This window comes from Epinephelus fuscoguttatus, linkage group LG1 (assembly GCF_011397635.1).
Source record: "Epinephelus fuscoguttatus linkage group LG1, E.fuscoguttatus.final_Chr_v1".
In the NCBI taxonomy this organism is placed as follows: domain Eukaryota; kingdom Metazoa; phylum Chordata; class Actinopteri; order Perciformes; family Serranidae; genus Epinephelus; species Epinephelus fuscoguttatus.
Window position 1 is genome coordinate 807,392 of NC_064752.1, and position 15,004 is coordinate 822,395.

The window sequence follows — 15,004 nt, forward strand, 5'->3', positions numbered from 1 at the left end:
TAATATCACTTCTGATCCACCTGCACCCTGTGCTGTGTTTATCTGCCCCCAGCTGGAGTCCAACCAGGAAACATTTGGAGAGCTGAGCTGCATTTTTTATCTTTGAATTTCTGCCATTTCCACACAATTTTCCACACAAAATGAGAGTGTGCATGAAAACAAGTGGATGGAAGCATAGCAGTGCCCTTCTCTGACCAAAATCAGCATCACTTTGATGGACACAAAAAACAACACAGTGTCCTCTTTAATGATTAATGCATCATTTACATCATCAGTAAATAAACTAAGTGCTCACCGTAGATTTTCTGGATGCCCTGCAGGTCGTCCAGAGGCAGTTTGAAGTTGTGCGTGTCCATGTACTGGTAGAAAGGAGCCATGATGGCACTGGGATCGTTGGAGTGCTCCAAACCCAACGCGTGACCCAACTCATGGACCGCCACCAGGAACAAATCATTACCTTGAGAGAGACAGAGGGAAGGAATAAGAGAGCGGAGTCAGCCATGAGCAGCAAATACTAAAGAGGAGACTGATGCAGAGAGAGGGATGAGGAAAAGCAGTCAGAGGGAGGAAAAGAGGGAAAGAAAGGGAAGAGGAGAAAGGAAATAAACCAAGACAAAAGGATAAATGCCACAAAGAGAAACATCATCACTTTCAGAAAGCTTTTAAAAAGATTATTTCACAGCAGAAATCAGGCAGTAAAAAAGAAAAGAAGCCCCACTTTGTGCTGCTGACAGGCCGTTCACTGGTTTTATTCAGTTAAAAAAAAAGAAAACAACACAGTTTACTAAAAAAACCCTCAACATCACGCTCCTGTATGAAACGGAACAAAGCCTCCCCAGTGTAAACACGACAGAAAAGACCAAAGACACAGCATCAGACGCAGCGGAAAAGTGAGCCAAAGTTAGCGTGTGATGCTGTTGACTCATCAGCAGTGTAATATGAATCTCACATCAAAAGAAGAATTTGTGGTAAATGGAAGCGACTGTCAGCTTGTGAATCTCAAGCTCCCACTTTTAAAGTCCAGCCTGAGCCACTTCTTCAAACGCCGCTGCCTGACGGGGATTACTTAAGAGAGCCGCAAACTGTTTAGTGCCACATCAAGTCAAATTCGCAAGTTCATACTTACACAAAATGAGATTTTAAATTTATAATCTGTGAATGTATAAATAATGTGCCGCTGAGGGAAGATTTGGAAATATGCTGCGAGAACAAGCAAATCTGTTGAATTAGGAACAGGAAAATATCCGACTGGATACGCTCCACAATCTGACGGGTCGTGTGTGAATGTTTCTGCTCAAAAACACAACTGACAGCAGGAAACTGTGCTGACTTTAAATGTCTGCAGATATATGGAAATGTTGTAAATCTGAGTTTGTTGCATCTCTCCTCTGCATGCTGTTCTCCAACCTAATCATTTCTTCTTTTAATTTTCTTTTTGTTAATCTCAGTCTCAGGTCTGTGCTTCTCTCAGCCATATAATTGTGTAACCTTGTTTGTATGCCATGTGTTGTGTCTCTCAGCTCTCATACTGCCATGTGATGTATCTGATGTTGTGTCTTTGCCTTAGTTTGCTGCCACAGATGTCTATAAATGAGAACAAGGTCCTGTCAGTACTTACTATCATTAGTCACTTAAGGCGTCTTTAGTGGATCAGACAGTGAACAGATGTTAAAAGGTGTAACTGAGTGTAAGTGTCTCATTAAAGCAGCTGGAGACAACAGACTGACAGTCTCAACACATACGATCAGAAGACGCACAGAGCTGTGATATCTATTATCTGATCTCTGATCAGTGGAACTGCTGATGATCTGTGAGAGACGTGAATGACAAAAAACTGAATAGTTATTTTAGAAAGCCAAACCTATTTTCATTATCAATTAATCAAACTTTTTCTTTCTAAATTAATTTTTTGGTCAATAGATTGATCTACAGCAAAGGCTGTGTTACATAGCTGTGGTTAACGTGTGGTTTGGTTTAGGCAAAAATTAAAAAAAAGAAAAATGTGGTTATCATGACAGAGAGTATAGCCCCTTTTACGCTGCCAGATTTTCAGTGAATGTTGGGCCGTTTTGCCGCCAAGCTGCGAGCGTTTAGACACACAGAGCCGGATTGGCGAGTTGATCCAAGGTGCCCAATTTTCCGCCTCGTAAGGTAGACATATTGAAGGAACCTTTTTGGTTTAAACAGAACGAGGCGGCCTTCTGCAATGGGAGGGGCTGTTGATGACTTGTGGGAGGAGCTGTTGATGACGCCGCACGTGCGACCCACTGGCGGTGGATAAACAGGAAACAGCTGATAGCAGGAATTAGGGAGCAGCTAGTAGCAAGAGGGAAACACAAACCTGACAGACACTGTAAAGATGAGCAACTGGGGAGACAAGGAATTGCGCGCCCTCCTTGCCCTCGCAAACGAAGAGGCCATTAACTGTCAGATGACGGGGACGGTGAAGAACGGGCCGACTTATGAGAGAATCACCGAAGGACTGACCAGCCGCAGCTTCCCTCCCACGTCACTGTTTACGTCACACGCTGAGCTACACGTTTTGTTACTTGCTCACGCCCCCCATTGCCCCGAAAAAGGCACATTCTGTATAAACAAAAGTAGGTAGGTGGCATTTTGCTGCACTCCCCGATTTTGTTTTTATACTGCCAATGCTGAAAAAAGACTGATTGGGCTTTCCTGCAGATTTGCACAACTCCTGTCTAAAAGGGGCTTGTGTTTTGGATTGAAATAACCAGTCTTGGTGGCACTATCCCCGCAGGAAACACAGCTCCTGAAGTCTCTCTGAAAAACAACTACTTTTTGTGCCAATATTTCTGCTGGAAATGCAGTAATGTTTCAGTGGAAAAAAACAACCACTTGTCTTTGCAATATTTCAGCTGGAACACGGCGAAATTTCTGTAAAAACAACTGCATTTTATGTCACTGTCTCAGCAGGAAACACAGCTGTTTTTTGTGCCACTATCTCTGCTGGAAACGCAGCAATATCTCTGTAAAAGCAACCACTTTTTTTGCCACTGTCCCAAAGGAAATGCAGTGAAGGCTCTCTGAAAAACAACCCCTTTATGTGCCACTAACATGGCAGGAAACAGCTGTTTTGGTAAAACAAAAGAAAACACTTGTTTTCATGCCACTGTCCCCGCTGGAAATGGAGTAATGTTTCAATGAAAATACAGCCACTTATCTTTGTATGATTCTGGCTGGATATGAAACGAAGTCTCTGTGAAAAACAACAACTTTTCCTGCAACTGTCTCAGCTGGAAATGCAGCAATGTTTCAGTGAGACAGAAGGCTCTGTCCGTCTCCATCTCTAACACTGAGCATAAATAAGCCCGTGGTCTGGGCTAGTTTTTCTTCTTGACATGAGACACTTGAAATGAGAAGTGCAAACTGGATCTAAACTGTGTAAATATAGGATTTTGTTGGAAATAGAAATCTTAGGTTCTGAGAGATGATGAAAGAATTTGGAGCAAAGAGTGACAATGCTCTGAGAGCAGGGTCTGAACTTGAATTATTTCTTAAATAAAGGATTTTCCAGCTGAAGCGCTCCGTCACAGTAACAAAAACAACTGCTTCTCCTGTTCATATTGCACTCCTATTACAACTAATCAAAACAGCAGGAAAGAGAATGAAAGGCTGTTTTCCCGAATGTCATGTATTCCTGCGAGGTTTATTAAAACCAGGCTCTCTGTCATAATCTTAAGAGCTGAGATTCTGAGCTGCTGTCAGACGCTTAATGACTTCTTACGGTCTGAACGCAGAGCTCAAATTAATACATTTCATCGGCTCAGTAATTGGTTTGACTCTGTTTGAACCTAATTACAGAACATAATTATCTTTTTCTCTTCACTCGGGCAGGTCTGTTTGAAGATTACAGCCAACAGATGACTTATAGACTCACTGGAACTGTGTCTGTGTTCACAAGTTCATTTTATGTTTCTGTTTCTCTCTGAGTCAAACGGTCACTTCTTCTTCTCTGTTGTCCCTGCTGACGTTGAGACATTTCAGTCTGTAACTGTGGTCTAATGTAACTAAGAATTTGTACGACTTGTTTTACTACTTGTACTTTACTTGAGTATTTCCATTTTGTGCTGCCCTCTACTTCTACACCAGGAGCTGACATCTCAAGGTGCGGACACACCAAACCAACATCAAAGAACTAGCGGCGATGAAAGCCAACTGTTTCGTCGTCGTCTACGTCGCCCTGTGTCAGCTGCATTTGAACACACTACATGGACTACATCCGACGGCCAAGTAGCACGTACGTTCTGCGCCTGCGTGAGAGAGAGCGGAGTGAGAGAGTGGTACATCCTGTCAGCCGAGGGGTTTCCTATCTGTGCAGCCGAGCACCGCAGCACCTCCACGGACTATTACATCCAGACGGTCCCGGTGTTTTCTCCTCAGGCTCCACTTCACTCAGCTGCCCGATAAACCCGCTGCTTCTTCCCACTTTAACCTGAATAACAAACCAGGGCTCGGTGCTCCGGTTGGATCCAAACGGAGAGCCGGGGCTAGCTCAGAGACTAGTGGAGGCTAACTGGCTGTGCTTCCCTCCGGTCATGTTGCGGCTAATGCTCCGCTAGCCGCTCCCAGCTAGCTCCGGTTTGTTATTCAGGTTAAAGTGTGAAGAAGCAGCGGGTCTGTGGGGCAGCTGAGTGAAGTGGAGCCTGAGGAGGAAGCACCGGTTAGCCCCAGTTTCACTACAGGCAGATTCACTCGCTACAGGGGCGAGGAAATAAAACCTGAACAGCCAATCAGAGTGATCTCTCTCACCGACAAGCTCCGTCACTGATTCAGCATGCTCAATTGACACCATCGCCAAAGTGCTGACGGTGCAGGATACACTGCAAAATCTAGGCCGACAGACGCTAATCAACGGCCCGACTTTTGTCGACGGCTGACCATCGGCTTGGTGTGTCAGGGCCCTCAGAGGGAAATACTGTACTTTTTACTCCACTTTTTACTCCACTACATTATTTTAAACTTAAAGTTACCAGTTAGTTTTAACATAAACATGATTCATCAGGTAGTTTCTAAGGACCCCAGTGCACGCTGGTTACTAGTTATAAAGGACAAACACACACCACCTCCAACTGTTTATATAAAAACCCAAAGGAATCTAATTTAGGAAAGTTTTTCCTCTTGTTGGTTTCTCTCTTGTCTGTTCTTACTGCAGCTTTCATGTTTAAAGGCCTGAGTGCTCGCTGGACTTGTAGATGCGCTCAGCTCGCCAGTCTCGACAGATTTTGTGCCCAAACTAGCTCCTGGATCATATCGTCTTGTCACATGATCAAGTAGAGACTGGACATTAGACAATATCAACACACATGTGATCCAACACTCATCATTGCGTACCCGTATGTGACATAAATATTAAAGAAAATAAGACATCATTCATTTAATTGAATAGTTTTATATATAGTTTATTCAGAGATCTTTTAGTTTATGCAGAATAAGCATGTCATTTTGTTTTTGTTTGCTCCTGACTGTTTTCAACAAAAATAAAATAAAATAAAATCATGATGGAGATGGGTTTGCATTGTTGAGGGCAGACAGCCCAGAGCAAATGGCACCATTTTTAATTTAATGTGAGGATTTAAAAAAACAAACAAACACAGGTGTCGTTCCGAGGTGGCAATCTGAATCATCCGCAATCATTCGCAAGATCTATACAATAAGCAGCCAGGATTAAGGCCTTTGCACACTGAGTCTGATGAGTTTTATTGTTCTGTTCAAAGACACATTTCCTCCTTTGACTCTCTCACCGCAGCTGCATGAAGGGGCGGAGCTGTCCTCCACATCCTTTGTGCGGCCCTCATCCTCCTCCTCTTCATCATCATCCACCTGAATATCACTGTCTGACCTGTTGAACGTAGCTGTCTGAGTTATGAGATGATTCTGTGTGTTCCTCTGTCTCGTGTCCCGCCGCCACATTTTCTTCACTGATTCTTGGTCCCACGTCTCTAAAGACTCTGACGGATGAGAGAAACAAAATCGAACCTGTTCCAAAATATTCAATGACGAACGAAAGTTTACAAAGTCAGTGTGCAAACATGACTGACACGACATGGGGTCCTATTTATTTTTAGACGTCCGACAAATTCGGACGAAAAAAATTGACTCAGTGTGCAAAGGCCGTCAGTGTCAGTGTTCCTGAGATATGACGTAGAATAATGGCCAGGTAAGTGTTTTATGCAGAACGTTATGATGTCACTGTGAAGCTGACCTTTGACCTTTTGGATATAAAATGTCATCACTTTATCATTTTATCCTCTCAGACTTTTTTGTGAAATCTTGTCATAATTAAGCAGGAATATTGAGTTTTGGTAAAAAACATGTTTTGTAAAGTCGCTCTGACCTTTGACCTTCAACCGCCAAATTCTAATGAGGCCATTGTTGAATATAAGTGGACGTTTGAGCCAAAATGGAGGAAATTCCCTCAAGGTGTTCATGAGATATCACGTTCGAGAGCATGGAATGGACGAACTGATGGACAACCCAAAAACATAATTCCTCCCACCAGGGCCAACGCCGGTGTGGAGGCATAAAAATCATGAACACTGAACTGTGGGAGGATCGATCAGCCAACAGGCCGAGTTTGGCTGAAAATCAGGGAGGGGATTGGTTTCAGCGTATAAAAATCGATATTGGTTTAATATTCAAATATTTGTCCTTCTGTACGTCTGTTTTTTATTTACTTCTCCCCTTTCTCACACCTTCACACACAAACACACTCCTCTGTCCCTGGTGCTGTTTCTTTCATGCCTCTTCTCTGCCTTTTCAGCTCTTCATCTCTCACCACAGCCCTCCTCCTCCTCCGCCTCCTCCTCCTCCCTCCCTACGCCTCCCTTTCTTCCATGTCGCAGGAAAGATAAAGATGGTTTTACAGCACAAGACGTACACTTCATGTACAGCGGCTCGAGGGAATTCCCAGTGGGCTCTCTCTATGCGTCTGCCTCCCCCCCCGTGGTTGGTCTATAGTCTGCTGCGGCGCCCCGCAGTGACGATAACTGCTTCCTCTGTCATGTTTGCCCCTGCAGCCGTCTGCCCGCCTGCGATAAAGACGATGTTTGATATCGCTGTGATGAAACCTGTCTCTCAAGTAATCCCAGTTTGACGTGTCCACAGAGTCTGCTTTGTTCAGCTCCAGCAGTTCCCCCGCTGAAATGCTCGTCTTCTTTTTTTTTTGGCAGAGATGAGTTTGCATGCCAGAGATCATTTTGTACAAGCAGCGCCTGAAATTAACTTTTTGGCTCACCTGCCAAGTCCTGCTGAAGAACAAAAAAAATTACCTGCCAAGAATATTTTTCTCTCTGCGGCCAAAATCACTAATATGTGGTACATTTTTAATAGAAATACATAATTTCCTGTCAAGAAATGAGAAATATTCTTTCAATTAGCAGATTTCTTCAACACTTGCTCCGTCACTGATACACTGGAACAAGTCTGTAAATCACTAAGATAAAGGGAATAACGTAGCTTCCTCTCCACACTGCACAGAATGAAGAGTTGCATTAGGTAAAGTCTGCACAGGGACAAAGTGGCTTCAGGGTTCCCACACATTTTCATGGACAAAAATTCAAAACTTTTCCATGACTTTTAAGGACCTATAATACATACATTTTGCCCCACTTGCCTGGCGATAGGGGTGGGAATCTCTGGGCACCTCACAATTCAATTCAGTTCCGATTCTGAGGGCAACGATTTCGATTCTAAAACGAGCCAATGAGAAAATTTACACTAGATATTGAAAAACATTATTGTAATAAAGCTGGGAATACATATCCAGTGCATGCAAACTGTATTACTTACTGTGGTAGAGATGACTACACTCCACCTGTCCATCCTCCTCATCCACAAATCTCAATGGGACTCTCCTGTCCCTCGTCGACCTCCTCAACATTTCTCCTCCAGTATTTACAAAACTATAACTGACTATAACTATCTTAGAACTATAAAAACACGAAGTATTGCAAAAAGATAAACGATGGCAAAACTACAAACTATGGTGAAAACACGAAGAAAACACGGCATAAAAAAACTCAAAAGCTCTCAAAAAAACACAAATACTATTATTTACAACACTAAATATTATTTACAAAGAAAACACCACCAAAACTCCGACGTACCGTATATCACTGGAAAGCTCCGAAGCTCAGCTTTCAGAATCTGTTGGAATTACATCAATAGCGTGAATGGTCGAGGAGTTACGGTAATTTGAAAAATAAATATAAAAATAAAATTAAAATTCATTATGAGTTTTCCAAATCGATGCTTGCATTGTTCAAGACAGAATCTTGATGCATGTAGAAATCAATTTTTCCCCCACCTCTACCTGGCGCTTTTCTGACATATCAGATTCAAACTCCATTAAAACATCATTTCAATGAGCGGGCACACATGGAGGGCAGTGTTTACTTTGACAGCTGTTTTAGATTTAGTCTGGAGATGAAAATGTTAGTTAGTCATTTTTATCCTTCATAGTTTTAGTCAACGAAAATTATCGAGTGTCACCATCCTTTCCCAACTGAAATATCCACAACAGTACTGTCCTTTAAATTATTATGTCCTGTATGTATATATTACTGGGGGGGGGGGGGGGGGCACAACTAAAAAACAAAAATTAAAAAAAAAAAAAAAATTATGGCGAAAACATAGTTTCTTCCAACACTAGAATTAAGATAAAAATATTCACAAACAAAAAAACACTAATGGTCGTTGATAAATAGTGTTTAACTTTTGATTGAACACTAAATTTAAACCCTCGGCGCACACTGCAGCACAATCAAACAGATGCGCAACTCAGAGCATCAGAAGTGTCTCTGACACCAGACTCAGAGCGGACCGGTGGAACTGGAAAATGCATATTTTATATCAATAAAATCTATTTTATCATTATTTTGAGTCACATTGTTGAAGAATGTAGTCGTCTGTGTTCAAGCAGGATAATAGCAGGTCTCCACTGTGCGTCGGGCTTTCTATTTCCTTGTCGGAGATTTTTATTTTTTTAATTACTACTTACGTTTTTCAAGTGATTTCCCAAATTTGTTGTTGAGTTGTGATATGCCAATTGCTTTTGGCAAATCTGGCACTCTGCTTTCTGGGGGTTGTCGGGGCATATTTTGAAGTGCAACCACACATCTGATGACCTCTTGTACATGTCTGCCAGCTCTGAGTGCGCTCGTTGTCAGTATCGGACTGGTGGGGGTTAGTGTTGCGTTTAAGGCCTCCCCCAAAAAAAACAAAAACAAAAAAAAAGCGCCAAAGCTTCAAAAATTTTTTTTTTTTTTCACAATTGAATCCCGTGCCATCGAACGAAGCTTCGAAGCTTCATATTTTTTGGGTCAGCCCTAGACAAAAGTAAACAATAATCAATTAACAAGACCAAAAAACAACAACAACAAAAAAAATCTCTGTTTAAATATAAAGCGCTAACTGCTAGCATTTGATGACAGTAACAGCACGGCTGTTCTTGGGTTTCAATGTCTGATAGTCCACCGCTAACATTTTCGTCACGCCTTGTCATATCAACGAAAATGAATCATAGATTTTGTCCTAGTTTTTATTCTCAAGATCTATGTTTAGCTTGACCTTGTGTGTTTTCATCATGGAAAAAAGGTCGTTGACAAACAAGGACGAAACATTAATGACTGTTAACAAAATGTCACACGTCGACACCTAGTTGAGCTGCATGACATCGTTAGCTACTGAAAATAAATTTGCTACATTACGCGGAAGTTTATCCATGGAAGATTACTGTAACAATTTCATTTCACCCAACAAAATGCCTTGACTTTTCCAAAATGTTCAGTGACTTTTCCAGGCCTGGAAAATGAGATTGTTACATTCAGTGACTTTGGTCTGTATAGGACACACATCTACTGCTGATTTTGGTGATGCCCTGACTTTTCCTCTGGCGCCTCCATCAGGCTGACACTTTTGGATTGATGGTTTGATTACTGTGAAGTTTTCTGCAGACGTTAAAGGTCCCCACGAGATAAATTCTTATGACTTTGCAGAGCCTCTGACTTTTCATTTAGCGCCATCATCACATGACAGAACGGGAGACAGATGGTTTGCATTCAGCTGTTTGTGTCTTTGATGTGTTTTTCGTCTCTCTCCTGCCGCTGTTAACAGGTCAATCGCAGACGCCGTCCCTCAGCAGTGACAGAAAAAAAACTAGTTATAAAGCCGAGGTGAAGACGAGGCCTGTTTGTCCTCGCGACGTCCTTCTGAAGCCGATACCGTGAATTAGTTTCCGTGGCGTCTGAGAACTTTGCCGTCTCACTATCTAGTTTCCAATCTTTCAATTACTCAGTGTGTCTGTCTGTGTGTGTGGAGGGATTTTAGAGATAAAGAGACGCTCCTGAGGGTGTGCACGAGAGCACCTGGGTGACCGCACACACACACACACACACACACACACACACACACACACACACACACACACACACATACACACACTGATAGATGATTAACTGGGTCAGTCTATACTCTTAAGACCATATATAATATATACTGACAAAATCATCAGATTAAAACGAACGCATGTGTGTGCACAAACTCGGCTGCACTGAAATCAAACAGTCTTGATGCATGAATGCTGAGAGAGATTTCCTGGGACAGTTCGTACTGGAATGAGACGTACACACTCGCTGTAATGTGGTATGGCAAATTTAGAGCTTCTCTGTCAAAGCTAATTCTCTTTTCTGCTAATCTCTCCAACCAGATTCCTCTCCCCCTCCATCACTCCCCCTCTCTGCGTCTCTCCCTCTCTATCAACACGTTAGTTATTCAAGCAGAGGGAATCTGGCATAAGTCATTTGTCAAACAGAGATAGACGAAGAAAGAAAAAAAAACCTACAAAGTGAAGTGATTTTTTTCCCCCCTCCATTTTTCATCCAGTGACTAAACAGTGTGGAGCTCAAAGATAGCGAAGCGAGGACCGAGGACACTTCACATTAAAAGCATTTTATATACAAATGATATATTAACAAATAATAAATACTAATTTAATCAGTTGGTACCTCAGCTGTCATTCATTTTACACACTTCAACACTGACTTGATTCAGACAGTCCTCGATTCTCTCAAGGTCATATGAAATAATAAAATAAGTTGTGCTGCTGTTTTAAAGATTCACTCTGTGATATTGTTTCGTCACCTCTCAGAGTCGGGAGTGGGTAATATGCACGCCTGCTGCCTTCCTTGGATGTGGTAGCCATTTCTCAAGCTCCCTCTCCAGAATCAAACCCTGATGCCCCGTTACCCATGGTCACCATGGCAGGCACAGAAAGTACCACTGAAAGTCGATAGAGCCGACATTCGAATGAGCTGTCAACGCCACAAGAGCCAGCGATTGGCTTGAAGTTATCTATACTCTCTTTCCATTGTCACTCTTGGCCGTGCCGAGTAAAGCCACACCGCGCAGATTTGTGTTTCCATTGTCAGTTTGGACGAGCCATGCCACGCAAAGCCACGCCGGAGATGAACCTTCTCAGGAGTAGCCAGGCCACCTGCCCTCAAGCGAGTAACGGTGATGTCTTGCTGACCGCAGCCACAGTGAGATGTTGATGAAGAGCTGCAGACAACAGGCTCTTACTGCACCTCTGCAAACAGCTCACCTCCAACAGGTAAACTTCTTTAACCTGCCCTGCTGTGGAAAAACACGCAGCAAAAATAACCGGGGACTTTAGCCTGGTGTTTTTAAACGTCATCACTCAAGACAAGCTGTCATCAGTTAAAGACACACCTTCAAGCAGGCAGCCATGTTGGAATGGAGACGCAAATCCTGCCATGCTGGGCTGACGGCCCAAACCAAGCCAAGCCAGCACATGACTGTCAAAAAAGGCATGCATACCCAGACGTCAGCACTCGTTGCCGTGTAATAGTTTGAGAATTGAAACAGTTATCCACGTAACGCTGGAGCGATCGAAGGAACCATTACTGACTGAACCATCTAACCATTCGCAGTTTCACTGTACCGGCTGTGTGTACTTAGACTTGCATGGTTTAACCTTTGAGACAAGCATATGCTGCTGGCAGCACTGAGGTCAGGGTTGAGCTGGGGCCCGGCCTCAAGGGGATGGCGGGTGAGGCGACTTTGCATTGGGTGGCATGTTGGCTTTTCTCCAGTGTCCACACACCCCTGAAGGTGAAGCTGCGGACTTTGTCATTTTCTTCCCGAGGGTTTTTGTGCCCCTGCTCTCCGGATGGGCAGACTTGTCCCTCCAGACCTTCCATTCTAGCATTAAACCTACAGAAAGTTTAACCCTAACCTGGACTGTCCTTAAAGACGGACCAGAGAGTTTACTGAACAACATTTCAAAAGATGGCGGGGCTGTAATTATAATTACTACTGTTGTGGGGTTGAAACACGCACACTCCTGACAGGCCAGTCTTAAATCACGTCACCCCCCTTTGAGAAATAAGTTCAGTCCAAATAAAGCTGAAGTATTTGACTGACCAAGTACAAAGAATCTAATTCATTACATTTTAAGGAACGTCTCACCATCGTGGTTGGCGTTGCCCAGTGTCCAGGGCTCGTCAGAGTCAAAGTGTGTGTCTCCTCCGATGCCGGCGCCGGGGAAGTAGGCGTGGGCCAGGAAACCCCCCTCTCCGTCAAAAGGAGAGCTGTCACCATGGAAACCCGAGGCGAAGAAGATCATGATGTCAGCCTCCTTACCCTCGTTCTTGATCTCTGAGTACGGCACCTCCTGAACGGCGAACGAGAGGAGCAGGGTGAGAAAGTCAAGTGAGAAACATACAGACACACAGAGTGAAAACTACAGTTACTGCCTTGCAGTTACAGTTTACTTCCAAGTCTGTCCAGACTCACATGCAGACATGACACTGAACACAACCTTAAATATGGATGTTACTGCAAAGAAGCTACAAGTTCTAATACACAGATGCTTCACAGACATTTTAAAACCAACCCAAAAAAGATCCTGCCTCCGGCCATGGCTATCGCCGGCATGAAGGCATAAACATATTTATATAATTTGATCCTGATTCCCTTTAATACCTTTAAAATTAAAAGTAAGACCTCACAAAAATATCAAATGGGGACAAACCAGTGAAGCTACTGTAAGAAGAGAACTGTCCATTAGCGATAATGTAAATCTGAAATGTCTGTCGTTTCCTCTGACCTGGAAGGAGAGCGGAGTGACCGCCTGCCACACGTTGAAGGCTTGTCGAATCGCTCTCTGGGTGTCCTTCTCTCCCACTTTAGGGGTGAAGTTAGATATGCTGCAGGGAAGCAAACAGAGAATAAACATTAGTTACAACCGCACACAGAATATGAAGTATAGCAACCAGTATACTCCATCAGAGCTGCATGCTGGAAGCTCCAACAGCTCCAGAAATCTGTGCTGACGTCAGAATTGTTCTAAAGAAACTGGTGATCCAACAGTCATGCAGCAATTAGCCAGCTGAGTTAAAGTGAGCATGTCTCTCTCAGACTCTCTTTTTTTCGTTAGAGAACTATTTCTGTCGCTTTTTTTTTTTTTTTTTATGAGTGCCTTTTCTCCATATTTTAACGATTACATGACTTGTTCATCTCTACCGCGACCTGCTTCTGAGTGTGCAGCTATAAACACTTTTGGCATCTGACACCATCAGACAACACTTTGGACAAACTAGTTAACACTAAAAAAGGCCAACACGCTAACTTCTATGTTGGACAATAAATAACTTTTGCTAACTGTTAATAATACATTAATCCCTCGCAGATTTGAATATCATATACACATTGTATTGTAAGACTAACAGTTTGAAGGTAAAATATGAGCTTGTTGTGTCTGAAACAAGTCAAAATAACCACATTTTAGTTTGAGTATGGTCTGTAGGGGGTCTGGTTTGGTGACTTCGGAATTGCATCCCTGCTTTTTGCAGATGATGTGGTTCTGTTAGCATCATCACAACGTGACCTCCAGCATGCACTGGGGCAGTTTGCAACCAAGTGCGAAGTGGTCGGGAGTCAGAGAGTCAGCACCTCCAAATCTGAGGTCATGGCTCTCTGTCGGAAACCGGTGGACTGTCACCTCTGGGTTGGGAGAGAGTTACTGCCCCAAGCGAAGTAGTTCAAGTATCTCCGGGTCTTGTTCACGAGTCAGAGTAGAATGGAGCGTGAGATGGATCAGTGGTTGGGTGCGGCATCTGCAGTGATGCGGGTGCTGTTCAAGACCGTTGGGGTGAAGAGTGAGTTGAGCCGGAAGGCGAAGCTTTCGATTTACTGGTCCATCTACGTCCAAACTCTCCCCTACAGACTGGATAGTAAGCAAATGAATGACGCTGCAGATACAAGCGGCTGAAAAGGATTTCCTCAGAAGGATGTCTGGGGTCAGCCTTAGAGATAGGGTGAGGAGTTTGGACATCTGGAGGAAGTTTGGAGTAGAGCCACTGCTCCTGCCCTCCTCTGCCCCTCGAAAGGGGTCAGTTGAGGTGGTTCAACATCTGATCAGGATCCTTCTGGGCGCCTCCCGCTGGAGGTGTTTCAGGCATGTCCCAGTGGTAGGAGGCCCCAGGGCAGACCCAGAACACACTGCACGGATTAAACAGTTCATCTGGCCTGGGAACGCCTCAGGAGGTCTTGAGGAGGAGCTGGAAAGCGTTGCTGTGGAGAGGGACGTCTGGAATACTTTGCTCAGCCTGCTGGCCCTGCGACCCGGCTTTGGATAAGCGGTTGAAGACGGATGGATGGATGGATGGAGTTTGGGTTTACCCAACAGAAACGTAGAAAATAACACCAACACTGGGTCGTAAGTGGGCAAAATTAACACAGCATTGTGTTGGTGCTATCCCAGCTGGCCACCATCGTCATTAGATGCTGATATTTGGAGTTTAGGTTGTGACGTCAGCTGACCACAACATCTAATGTCTATTTTGTTGGTGTTGTGTTGTTGAGTCACCAAAATCCAACATCTTCCAAACGTCTCGTGCCAACATCATCTTGTTGTAAGGTAAGGAAAACAAAACAGTCTGCAAAATGTCAACACAACATG

General features: G+C 43.6%; 1 protein-coding gene across 2 annotated transcripts in view; it reads right to left on the reverse strand.

Moving 5' to 3' along the window:
* mmp24 (matrix metallopeptidase 24) overlaps nt 1–15,004 on the reverse strand; it is a 107,020-nt gene that overhangs the window by 24,536 nt on the left and 67,480 nt on the right. For both annotated transcript variants that reach the window (XM_049586307.1, XM_049586305.1), the window contains exons 4-6: nt 13,151–13,250; nt 12,511–12,715; nt 296–457 (exon numbers count right to left, since the gene is read on the reverse strand). In XM_049586307.1, the coding sequence (XP_049442264.1) occupies nt 296–457; nt 12,511–12,715; nt 13,151–13,250 (467 nt within the window). The remainder of the gene's footprint in view (nt 1–295; nt 458–12,510; nt 12,716–13,150; nt 13,251–15,004) is intronic.